This window comes from Lolium perenne, chromosome 6 (assembly GCF_019359855.2).
Source record: "Lolium perenne isolate Kyuss_39 chromosome 6, Kyuss_2.0, whole genome shotgun sequence".
NCBI lineage: Eukaryota > Viridiplantae > Streptophyta > Magnoliopsida > Poales > Poaceae > Lolium > Lolium perenne.
The window spans coordinates 42,907,976-42,921,006 of record NC_067249.2 but is presented as its reverse complement, the minus strand read 5'-3'; the positions used below and the strand labels follow the sequence as shown (position 1 = coordinate 42,921,006).

The 13,031-nt window shown below is 47.3% G+C and overlaps 2 protein-coding genes across 2 annotated transcripts; both read left to right on the top strand.

Annotated features, from left to right (window-relative positions):
• The first annotated feature begins 210 nt into the window (after positions 1-210).
• On the top strand, positions 211-3,262 carry LOC127321570 (putative disease resistance protein RGA3). Its single transcript, XM_051350594.2, has one exon. The coding sequence runs from the start codon at positions 2,107-2,109 to the stop codon at positions 3,070-3,072; it is 966 nt and encodes a 321-aa protein (XP_051206554.2). The 5' UTR covers positions 211-2,106; the 3' UTR covers positions 3,073-3,262.
• On the top strand, positions 1,576-2,106 carry LOC139829754 (uncharacterized). The gene has a single exon (XM_071822110.1). The coding sequence runs from the start codon at positions 1,576-1,578 to the stop codon at positions 2,104-2,106; it is 531 nt and encodes a 176-aa protein (XP_071678211.1).
• Positions 3,263-13,031: the final 9,769 nt, after the last annotated feature.

Here is a 13,031-nt window from a genome sequence, read left to right as displayed (position 1 = left end):
CCAGCAGATAAAACAAAAAAAAAAAAGACTTTCTCTGCTGGGTCAACCTAGCCTGGGTCGAAACCCATCATCAGATTCGGTCCATATAGTAGCTGAGGCCCAGTAACAAGCCCGCATCGATGATGGCCGTTGGATTGAATCGACGGCCGGAAATCCTCACGGTCGGAACGAAAACGAGGCCAGTCGAAAACCCTAACCGTACGTCGTCCCCTCCTCCGATATTTCTGGCCGACCAGAGTGGCGACGGCGGCGGCCGCCGGCCCTCCCCTTTGTTCCTTGCCGACGCGGTGGCCGCGCTCGCCGGAGAAGCGTGCGCTGGACATGGTCCTGCGCGCTCCTCCGTCGAGCGTAGCCGTCGACGTTGTTTTTCGTTTGGGCCGGCGAGAAGGTGGTGTGCCGCCGGCGAAACGGCAACCATTCCGGCGAGGAAGGCGCAGTGCGGCACCTTCCTCCTTCCGCGCGTCCTCTCCGGTGCGAACGGACGGCACGGTGGCCTCACCGAGCTCCAACGAGTATGCCCTTCCGCGCACAGCGTCCTTCCGCGCGTTCTCTCCGGTGGGAGGGAAACGGCGTCGCGGCATCGTCACCCTCTCGAAGGGAGAAGCGACGATGCAGCCATTCTCGGTGGGTGCCTCATCTGGTGGCGCAGCTCGGGGCAGGAGCCTGTGCGGTTCGAGGTGCTGCTCGTCGGCAAGCAGACGGCGACGATGGCGACGGGTGGCGCGAAGGCCGTCCTCGACATCATCCATTCCGCGCGTCATCTCCGACGGGAGACGACGGCGTAGCATTAGGTCAACCCCCAATTCCAACATTTGCAGTTCCATAATTTGGGGAATTAGGGTTTCGAACTTTTGGGGATTTTGCATTTTATATTTCTGACTTAGCAACTCGCCTCCTTCTAATTGCTTACGAACTTTTTACTTAGGCTAATTAAACCAGTACTGATCCGTAGCAAAAAGAACCGAACTCCAAAGGTAATTTATTGTAAGTGTGCATTTGCATAAGCCCAAAGTAAAACACGATCTCCTATTCATAATTAGGACTCTAAGATGATCATATCTAGCTCTGATACCATTGTTAGCGTTAATTCGGCCATCATTAGGGTTGGGACATTAACATAGGCTGAGCATACTTAGAGCACCTAATCAACATTTACAGAGGGGTTAGGAGATGCACTTACAGGTATTTGAAGATTGCACTTGCCTGCCACATACAGATATGGCGTAGCCCATGTCGATGATGGTGCTGGGACGCTGGCACAACCCTCCTGGTGGCCAGCGATGGAATTGGCCTTCTGATCCTTTTAGCACCTTTTTAGGATCGGGTGTTAGAGTATTTTTGAGGTTTCACGTAAGTGACAGACTTTCCCGCAAGGGGCATAACCTCCTATTTATACTTGGTGCTAAGGGAACAGGGACCAAACCAGATTCGTTGGGTGGTGCCTCCGATCAAGGCACCAACGTTAGTGAGAGGACTTGGTCTCCCTCCTTATTCTCTCGGTTTGTTATACCGTGAGATCATATTCCAACATATTACTCTCACGAAGAACTCCTGGGGGTTCTCAAATACACATACATGGAGGTAATATTATCAGCTGCTTTGGGTGAGCTTGGCAGTAGATCCATATCTTTCCTCGTAGACAGATACCTGAAGCAGACGGCAGCGCCAACTGAGGCGCAGAGGCTGTGCAACCTGCAGCGTCTGCTGCTGCGGCTTCGTGTCATCGTCGAGGAGGCAGATGGCCGGCTCGTGACAAACCAGGCCATGCTTCATCAACTCAGAATAATGAAGAAGGAGATGTACAGGGGATATTTCACCCTCGACCTCTTCCGTTGCCGAGCCCATGGAGAAGACAGGACAAAAGATCACGAGGTCAATTACTCCTTTGCGCAATCTGAGTTCAATCCTGCCAAGCGTGTATGTTTCTGCAGTGCCAACAATGAAGGTGCGGCTCGAGCTGAGCTTCTGGAGAAAGTTATTGGCAACATAAGGGACACCATTGAAGATGCAAGTGAGTTTGTCATGTTTCTACGGGGATGCCCACGTTTGCACCGTGAGCCATACACCATGTATCTCCTGTTGGACAAGTGCATGTTCGGACGCTAGATGGAGATGGAACAAATCATGAACTTCCTGTTGCAGACTGAGAGGGCCCCCAGTGCCTCTGAAGATCCGGCTGTCCTGCCCATCATCGGTCCGGTGAGAGTTGGAAAGAGCACCCTAATCGAGCACGCTTGTGACAATCAAAGGGTGCGCAACCACTTCTCTCAGATTTTGCGTTTCAGTGGCGATGACCTTAAGGATGCAAGTTTAGAGACCCTGAGAGATGGAGGTAGAATCAAGCATCAAAACCATGGTATGGGCGGTGGAAGGACACTGATCATCATTGAGGTAGTTTTGGATATCGAAGAGTCTGCATGGAAAATATTGTATTCAGCTGCTAGAAGTTGCATCGTGAGCGGCAGTAAGATCATAGTCGCTAGCCGGTCTGACAAGATCGCAAGTTTTGGAACCACACAGCCTATCAGACTGCAGTTCTTTACACAAGAAGCATACTGGTACTTCTTCAAGGCGCGTACTTTTGGGAGCACGAGGGTGGAGGACCACCCGAAGCTCGCAGCCATGGCCATGGACATTGCCGGGCTGATGAATAAGTGCTTCATGGGTGCAGCCATTTTCACTGGACTACTGAAAGCAAACTTTAACCTCCATTTCTGGAGCATGGCCCTTGAATTCCTCAGGAATATCAGGCAGAAGAATATCTTGCTATATGGCGAACGTTTTGCTAATGGTTGGCAGTTCGAGGAGCCCGTATATCTTAGGAGAGCAAAGAAAACTTCTTCTGAATGCTTCGCAATTTTTGCTATTTACCAAGCTTGTTCTGATGACACTGAACCTGAAGATCTCGAGATGGTTAGCGTGCAAGACCTCTGCTTTGGAAGTGTTAGGCCTCAAGGAAATTTCAAGGTCCATGCGTGGACATCTCATTTGCCGCCTCACTACAACTACATGTTCCACTGTGGGATACAGAGGCCAGAGCGTATGGTCGCCAACATGACGAGACACAAGTAGAATGGTATGGTCTTTACTGAAATGCGTAACTTCATTTTTTGAATCTTTTTAGAGAATTGGGAGGTGCTATAACCTTTTACTTATAGGACCTTTATTGGTCGTAATGTAAGTAACTTTAGAAATTGCATTGGTTAGGCGTGCTGACTATTAAGAAACCAGGGAATAAATACCTTTTTCTAACTGCTGAACATTGACCTGTTATTCTTTCCATACATACAACTGTCTTTTACTCATTTAGTGCTGTCTGCCTACACGTTAAAACTGTATGTTGCGTGATTTTTTCCTGAAGAAGGTTGCCATTACTGAATATTCAGTAATGGCAACCTTCTTCATATACTACGGCCGCCGCCACGGCAAGTTTTGAGCAGCAAAATTGGGCTCACTGGAGCCAATGCTGTGGCGGCGACGCCGCAGACCACGCTGCTTCACTCGAGGAAGACCCAGTTTGCGGAGGGTAGCGTAGCGGCGGAGGGTGGCGTCGCGGTGGACGGTGGGGTCGCGGCGGAGGGTGGCGTCGCGGTGGCGGTGGCGGTGATGTACTCGACGGACTGGACCATCTGCTCGAGGATCTCGTCGCGGACGAAGTCCTCGGGCTCAAGCGTCGGCGCGTCCGCCGACGCGGCGACGACTCGCTCGAGGTCGGCGTCGGCGACGTAGTCGCCCTCGCGACCCGGGAGCATCTCCCGACTCCGGCGGCGGAGGTGCCGCGCGCGAGGACGAACGCGTGCGCCGCGAACCGGCATCCCGCGTGTCAATCACATCCGCGTAGCGATGGATTCGCGGCGGTAGTACGCCGGTGGCACCGGCATCCCGAGGTTGACGTAGCGGCGGGCGGCGCGCATGCGGGCGAGGTCGGAGCTCCGCCGCGCGGCCTCCGTCCGCTCCGCTCCACCGGCGCCGTTCGAGCCCTCCCCGCGCTCGAATCAGCTTCCGCCGCGGCCAAAAGGTCGGCCGCCGCCGCCAGGAGTCCAGCGGGAGGCCATGGCGTCGATGCGTCGCAGTGGATCTGGCGGGAGGAGCGCGGGCGGAGCTGGGGCTTGCTGGATTTCAGTGGCGGTGGCGGTGGAGGAGGGGAGGAGGCAGCTACGAGGGGATGGGGGCCGGCCTGCATCGACGCTCTTGGCCGCCATATATGTGGTTTTTCGGCGGCCGAGAGCGAGGGCCTGCAACGCATTTGTGGGCTGGGCCGCGCTTGTGGTGTCTGCTCAGGGACGTTTTCGCGCAGAAAACCGCATACCAGCCTGCATAGGGCGATGCAGGCCGGGTTTGCGGGATCTGCTAGAGATGCTCTCGTGAGCAGGTTTATTTCTGAGTTATCTTCATTTCTAACTTTTGTTTCGTGTGTATCTGTTTTGGAGAGCCGAGTAGCTCGAAATCTTTCGTAAATATATGAGCGGTAAGCCATAGAACTTTTTCTTTTTTTGCAACAAACCAATTAAAGAAGACTTCTATTTATGAAAAGTGAAAAAGATCAGCAATATTTTGAGTCTCAATGTTGTGGGTAATTAGTACATGAGGAGAAATTTCTCACCGCTCTAGCCGCGATTCTTGATAGGGTGACACCGTTCTTTCAAGCATATCCGTTCATGTTACTCAAGATGGAATTGTAAGCAAACATGGGAAGCTGAACAATAACATCTCCAGGTGGAAGAGGCATGGGATGTTTAACAGCCACTGAAGCAGCATAAGCTTTGGATACTGAAAATCCTAAACCCAAATTATATGACAAAATATCCTTGCCATCCTCATTTGGAGCAGTTAAGATTAGCACACTGTAACTATCGAACTCGGGAATTTTTTTCCTTGTGCACAAACAGTTGTTTAAGATTAACGAATAAACTCGCTGCCACGCTCACCCACCCACCCCACGCTAGCGATTTCCGGCCGATTCCCCGCCGCCACCGCAACCTCCCCTGGTCTGACCTCTCGCCGGCAGTGGTACTCGCCGGAGCGGCCGGCCGAGAGCCCGCATGTCGATTCCGAAGTGGTCGCTCGGGCTCCTCTCCTTCGCGGGGGAGACGGGGCTGGGAGAGGAGCGGGTGCGACAGCGCTAGGAGGAGAGGATGGCGGAGGGGCGGAAGCTGCGCTGCTTCGAACGAAGCTACTCATACTCCAAATCGGCCTAGCGTCGCCATGGGCCATCGAGCAAATAGCCAAATGCTGGAGGCCGTAGATCTCGGGGCAGGGGATCGAAGAGCAAATCGCAGCAGCCCAGGCAATGATCGACCTCAAGGACCCCGACGATCCGATGCGAGAAATGGTAGCTCAGGGGTTGAAGGATGTGGAGAATTGGACGCCGTGAGGAGGTCGGCGTCGATGGGGTGCATGCGCTCGCCGATGAGGCCATCCCCGGTGCAGGTGAAGTATGGAGGTGATGGGCGGCGGGCTGAGGGCGTGGTTGGTCCTCGGTCGTTTGTGGAAGTGCGGCGTCGCATGGAGAGAATTCGTCAGGGTGATCCTTCTCCGATGAGTTGCTCTTCGTCGAAGAGGTTGATGGAGCAGCTGCGGGATCCCCAGCGGCAGGCCCCACTGCGCAGCCGCTCCACGTTGCTGGCCATGGGATACCGTTACTCTGATCCTTCTGGTCTATTTCGGACCGTTGATGGCATACCTGGGGAGACGGTTTTTAGAAAGACGTTTTCTAACTTGGATTTAGGTGCGGTAGCTCCGCCTGCTTCAGAGAAACCCGCTCGGCCTGGATCTAGGTCTTCTCATGTGCCTCAGACACTCGTCTAGGTCAGGAGAGATTTGGTCGGTGCGTGGTCCTTCTCTCCGAAGGATTGTCACCCTGCCCGTGGTAGGTTCCTCCCCAAACCCACGAAAATCAATTTTGTGGAATTGTGGGGAGGTAAGAAGGGAGGAAATCTTTCGTTGAGGTGGTCAAGATGGCGGGTGGTGGTCATGGTGCGGGGAGGTTTAGTGGTGTTGGTGGTGGGCGTGGTGCGGGAGGTGGCCGAGCTCCTCCAGTGGCTGCCATGGCTGCTGGTAGATCGACAGCTACTCAGCCGAGCGCTCCTACAGATCAAACAGTTATCAAATCAGAGTTCCCGCAAGCGATGATGCAGCAATTGGGTGCGTCTGGCCCAGGTATATTCCCCATGATGCAGCCAAACATGTGGAATATGCCAATGAATTAGTGGTCACAGTTCTTCAGGAATCAACAAGTCCATCCAGCTGGATTCAACCCTATGATGATGATGCCTAGGGGGTTCCTCCTAATATTACTCAATCCAACAGCCAGGGGAGTAGTGCTAGTTTGAATCCTTCACAGCAGCTGCAGTCTTCTGGTGGTCACAAGAGCAAGAAGAAGAATCAAAAGGCTCCTGCTTCTGAGGGGTCTAAATCTGGTGGTGACGGGAATGGAGGTAATATGCAAATGGTGGTGTCTAGTGGTCCTGGACCAGTGATGGATCCTAAGTTCAAGAATATTACCTGTTACAACTGTGGTGAGCTTGGTCACTATGTTGGTTTATGCACCGGGATCAAGAGATGTTTCATATGCAGTAGAACTGGTCATCATATGGATAGTTGTCATATGTGGTACTCTCTTCTACCTACTGCTCAATATTGGGGAAGTGCCAATCCAGGGTTGGGATTCTTCCATGTGGAGGTTGAAGGACCAGAAGCAGTCCAGTGGCTTAACATGGACACTGTTGGGGTTGTAGTGGTCAAGGAAGGAGAGATATCTATCAGTAAACTGGTGAAGAGTTTCAATGAGATGTGCAAGGTGAACTGGTTTTGGCAGATTAGACAGCTTGATTCCAAGAAGTTCTTGGTGAGGTTTTCCGCTAGCAAAAGGATTAAAGAATTGGTGGAGTACCCTTCATCAACCTCAAGAAAGATGGTGTGGTTATCTACTTTGTCAATTGGGAAGGTGAAGCTGGACCCTTTGAAGAGCTCTAAGAAGTCTGGATCAAGATTAATTGTTGGCATCTCAGCTAAGTGGTTGACCTGGAAAACAATTTGTCAGATCTCTACTACTTTGGGTGTGCTTTTCAACATTGATTGGCATGGTATAGTCAAAAGCTTCTATAAGGAAGTGAGGGTTAAGGTGGCTGTGAGGGACTAGTCAAAAATTCCTACTAACAAGCTATTTGAGATGGAGCAATGCTTTTTCTTGATTGACTTCACAGTTGAGTCTGAAGGGGATGCTATTGATGTAGATGATGATGACCATGATCAGAGCAATGATGAAGACAAGGTTGATGAAGAAGCTAAGCCTGGTGATGACTTCAAGGCTTTGGATAAAAGAAAAAATGGTGGAAACAACCGTAGGATGGAGACTGATCCTTCCATCCCTGAATCCCAAGGAGGAAAGAATGTATCTAGGAGTGTTGCTCATCAAGTGTTGGAATCAAGTGTGAAAGATAGGGTGTTGGGGATTGATCAACATATACCTGCTGCTAGTGCTTTGGTGCTGAGAGATGCTGAGGAGAATATTGGGAAGAGCCTCCTCCAACAATTTGATGCTGAAAGTGATGAAGATGATGAGGTTGCAAAGATGAGGATTGATGCTGCTCTAACTGACAAACCTGACCTTCCTTTGCTTTCATTGGTGTGGAAGGAGAAGAAGCAATGGGGTCCTGTCCAAGCTACAAGGATGAGCTCTAGGATTCAAAGAGATGGCAAGACTGCTATTGAGAAGGCAAAGAACTTGGAAATCCCTAAAGGTAACAAAATTTATGGTTTTTCCAACTCTTTTGCTGCCCTTGACAATCAAGATTTATTTGATAAAGCAAAACATGCTGGCATTAGCCTGGGTCACAAGAAATTGAATGTTGATTTTATTATTAACAAAGTTAAAGAGGTTGAAATCAATAGACTTAAAAAAATTCATGTTTCTAACCCTGCCTTATTTCTTTCTGTGGACATTAGCTTATCTGTGGAAGAGTTGAGTGTGGGTGTAGATGATGAAAATGATGATTCACTAGATCAGGATGATCACATTAGTGATGTTCCTGATGAGGATGAACCATGGACATTAGTCTATAGTAGAAAAAGAGGAAGAAGGAAGTTGATCTTTAAAAATGGTAGTAGCTCTAATTTGGAACCCTAGAGGTAATAGACCTGATAAGCGTACTAGAGTGCATGACCTCATTAGAGAAGTAAGCCCTGATATTATATGTTTTTCTGAGTCTAAAAAGAAGAGTTTACAAATTTACAGTTGCAACAGTTAGATCCTTGGGGGAAAATTCTCCTGGAACTGGTTGCCAGCTGTTAAAACTGCTGGTGGCATTCTTGTTGGCATTAGTCTTGATTTGTTTGATATAGTCAAATGGGATATTTTTACTTATTGTGTTTCTGTTCAAATAAAAGCTAAAAAAGATAATGTTGATTGGAGAGTTATTGTTGTGTATGGCTCTGCTTATGAGGAGCATAAGTTGGAGTTTATCAATGAATTGCATAATGTCTATGCTTGTTGGAGTGGACCTACATTAGTAGGTGGTGACTTCAACCTCATTAGAGAAAGATGTGAAAAGAATACTGGTAATATAAATCAGTATTGGGCTAATTTGTTCAATGATTGGATTAATAAGTTCAGCCTGATGGAACCCAAGAACACTAGTAGACAGTTTCCTTGGACTAATAACCAGGATAATCTGGTCATGGCCTTGCCAGATAGGGTTTTTGTTTCTACTTGCTAGGACTCTTTGTTTCCTGCTAGTAGTTTATCTTCCAAGGCTAGAGTTGGTACTGATCATACCCCTATTATTGTTGACACTGGTGCTTTAAAAATTCCACATGAAAAACAATTTAGATTTGTAAAGTGGTGGCTTAAAATTGAGGGGTTTGAGAAAGTGGTGGCCAAATTTTGGCAAACCCCTTGGCATATCCAAAATTATGTTGATAGATGGCAATTTAAAATAATGAGAAATACTAGGAAAGGGTTGAAAGGATGGTCATCTAATATTGAATCTGCTCAAAGAAAACTTAAGCAACAGTTGGTTGCTGAATATGATTTGCTTGATATTACTTCTGAAACACAATGCTTATCCCCTGTTTCTAAGTCTAGAATGAAGAATGTCTCTATTGAACTTACTAATATATGGAGAAATAAGGAAATTAAGACCAGACAAAGGTCTAGGGAACGTTACATTCTAGAGGGTGATCGTAATACTACTTACTTCCATTCTGTAGCAAACCAGAGGAGGAGGAAAAAGCAGATTGGTCAACTGCAAGGTGATTCGGGCATGGTGGAAGATAATAAAGGTATGCTTGATATTGCTGTGAAGTACTATAAGAACCTTTTCCGCCAAGAGCCTTGCCTTGATATTGATTTAGAGGATGACTTTTGGGGCCCTGAGGATATTGTGTCCCAGGATCATAACAACATGCTTGATGCTGCTTTTTCTGAAAAAGAGGTGAAGGAGGCCATTTTTGGTTCTTATGTTGGGGGTGCTCCTGGCCCTGATGGTTTCTCTTTTCTCTTTTATCAACACTTTTGGGAGCTTATTAGAGCTGATTTTATGGCTATGGTTAAGAATTGGAATGAAGGGAAATTAGACCTTTTCAGGTTGAATTTCTCTCTTCTAACTTTAATTCCTAAAGAGGCTAAAGCTGTAACTATATAGAAATTCAGAACAATTGTTTTAACTAATTGTAGTTTCAAGATTTTCTCTAAGTGTGCCACTAATAGGCTGGGAGTGGTTAGTGAAAAACTCGTTTCACCAAATCAAACATCTTTTATTAATGGGAGATATATTCTTGAGAGTAGTTTCTGCCCATGAAGTAATTCATAATGCAGTGCATAATGGTCAATCTGGTTTTATTTTTGAACTTGACTATGAGAAGGCATATGATAGGGTTGATAGGACTTTTCTCTTCAGAGTCATGAGGATGGGGGGTTTTAGCCCAAGATGGTATCTATTATTGAAGGACTTTTGCATAATGGTTATGTGGGTGTTAGGAGCCATTTTTTCCTGACCAGTAGAGGTGTGAGGCAGGGGATTCTATTTCCCCTATCCTCTTTATTTTAGGGCTGATGTGTTTACCAAAATTTTGTCCAAAGCTGCTGCTAATAGACAGTTAGCTGGACTGTTACAAGAGTTGGGAGGTGGTGGTACTATCAGCATGCAGTATGCTGATGATACCTTACTTTTTCTAGAAAATAATCTGTCATCTGCTATAAATTTAAAGTGGATCCTAACCTGCTTTGAACATATGTCTGGCATGAGGATCAACTTCTACAAATGTGATTTGGTTCCAATTAATGTGGATGAATGTGATGCACATCTTATTGCTCAGGCTTTGAGTTGTAAGTTGGGTGAATTCCCCATGCAATATTTAGGGGTTCCTCTGCATCATAGTAAACTTAGAAGAGAAGATATCCAACCTGTGGTTGATAAAATCCTGAGGAAGGCTGCTGGTTGGAGGGGAAAGCTTTTTAACCATGCTGCTAAATTAGAGTTGGTTATAAGTGTTCTAGCTAGCATCCCTCGTGTGATCAAATTTCCAAAATGGGCTATTACTCTTATTAACTCTTAGGTGGCTCATTGTCTCTAGGATAATTATGAGGGACATCATAAATACCATTTAGCTAATTGGGGTTTGGTCACTAGAAAGAAGGAGTATGGAGGATTGCGCGTTCCTGACTTATCAGAGATGAATATGTGCTTTTTAGCTTTTTGGATTAAAAGATATAATTTGAATGAGAATAAGCTTTGGAAACAGATTATTGATATTAAGTATAATATCGATAATCCAAATATTTTCTCTTGCTCTTCTTTTGGTGCCTCACCTTTCTGAAAAGGGGTGATGTGGGCTGCTAAAGCTGGCAAAATGGGGTATCAATGGAAAGCGGGGGATGGTAAGAAAATTAAGTTTTAGAAAGATCACTGGTTTGGATCTTGCAGCCTAGCTATTCAATATTGGAAAGTTTATTTCTTGGTTAATGAGCAAAACAAAACCATTGCTGAGCTTTGGGATGGGGATTCCTTGAAAGTAACCTTTAGAAGATTTTTTGATCATAGGTTGAGGGTGCGGTGGTTGGAAATCCAGCAAATTGCATAGACCATCACCTTGAATACTGAGAATGATGTTCTGATCTGGATGTGGGAAGCCAATGGGCTATATAGTGTGAAATCTAAGTATGATGTCGTAAACTTTGGTGGGATTAAACCTGTTGATATTCATTGTGTTTGGAAACTGAAGATTCCCCCAAAAATTCATTTTTTTTCTCTGGTTGTTATTTCATAACAAGTTGCTCATTAGAGACAACTTGGTTAAAAGACAAAATGTTGATGATTTGACTTGTGTGTTTTGCAATGAAGTTGAGTCTTGCCAACACTTGTTTTTTTACTGTGTGGTTGCTTCCAATTTATGGAAGGAGATAGGGTTGGCCTTGGGTCTTATGATTCAGGTTACCAATTTGTCTGATGTCACTGCCCTTTGGAATGACAAGAAAAAGAATGCTTTATTCAATATGATTTTTGCTGCTATCTTGAGAACCATCTGGATTACCAGAAATGATCATGTTTTCAATCGAACTCAATGGCTTGGGATGCAGGTGATGTGGAGACAAGTGGTCTTCAGCTGTGCTCAATGCAAAGTCCTGCTAAAGGAAGAAGAAAAAGGAAGACTGAACATGATGCTAAGCAAGCTGGAGGTGTTAGCTCGGCCGCCGCCGCTGCTGTCGTGGCCGGAGCCTGGCCAACCCCTCAGAAGAAGGCGAGATCATCGCTGGAGGTGTGTGACATAAATAGGGTGAGAGGGTTTGGGCCGATGCTAATCACGACGGAAGACCTAGCGAGGACTCTGGAGGCCAACGCATTGATGTTGGTTGGCGCAGGCTTCAAGGTGCTGGAACGTCCATGAAAACTCCAGGGTGTTGCTGGTTGTTCATGTGCCCTCTCCTGCCCCCTCGCTGCGTCAAAAACCTCTAATCTTCGGTCTGTAATGATATGGTGTGTGGGTGGAAAAACTGTAGGCTTTTGCTGATGGTGTCATATGGTTTTGTGAAAAACTGGATGCTTGTTTATCACTGTGGTTTCAGAAATGGAACCGGGGTTGAAGTCTTGTTTTTCTATTAAAAAAAAGCTATGGAACTCGGTAAAAGCAGCCTGTGGTAGGGGAAGATGGAATTTTGTGACTTGTTACACATATAACATCTACTCTAAAACATTACGGATTTGCCTGGTAGCAAAGTAATTTTGAAGTATTTTAGCAATACTACAATTTCTTAAAACATCACAGTTTCAAATATTTTTGAGGTATTGGAAAAAGAACGACCTTTCCAAAACTGAAGTATTTCTATGCCAGGCAGTCAAATACAATGGTATCATAATACTTCAGTGCTAGAAAAGATTTCTACGAATTTGAGAGTACGGGAAGCACGAGTGGGTGGAAGCCGGCACATCCAACAAACGGTTCGTTCCAGAACAGATTGGTCGCGATAAGAAAATGAATCCCCGATTCCCCCAAACGCGCCCACAGGCGCATCACTGGTTCTTTGGGACCAATCCTCGGACCGTGACCACCCGGCGAGCCACACCCACAACACCATCGGAGTGCCCCCCGCAAGCGCGCCCTGTGGAAATTCGCTGCACCGGAGATGGTGACGCGCGGCTTGCTGATTAGCTCGAATTTATTCCAATGGCTTGACCTACGAGCTAACGTAACGACACCACATGGAGAGATGGAGAAAGATCTCGAAACAGCAGCGTCAGAGCGTCAGTGTCCCTCCACCGAGGGGGGAAATATCGGGCATGGTCGTACCGGTTACTCATGGCCACTAGCTCGCCTCAATCATACAAGGGTTCATTCATAGCGCTGCTCTGCTTATAAGACCAGGTGTGAGAGGCGTAGAGGTGATCAGGTGAGTGAGCCAGCGAGGCAGCGAGGTCGTCTGCTGCCAGCGCCTGTGTGTGCAGAGAGACCAGCTGAAGCCTGAAGCTCGAGCGAGTGTGATAATATGAGCAACGAGGGCGATCGGGGGTGGGGGTTCCCGACTCTCCTGGCGT

What these genes read in the sequence shown, in the direction of transcription:
- LOC139829754 (XM_071822110.1), top strand. Translation starts at nt 1,576, where the DNA reads ATGGAGGTAATATTATCAGCTGCTTTGGGTGAGCTTGGCAGTAGATCC.
- LOC127321570 (XM_051350594.2), top strand. Translation starts at nt 2,107, where the DNA reads ATGGAGATGGAACAAATCATGAACTTCCTGTTGCAGACTGAGAGGGCC.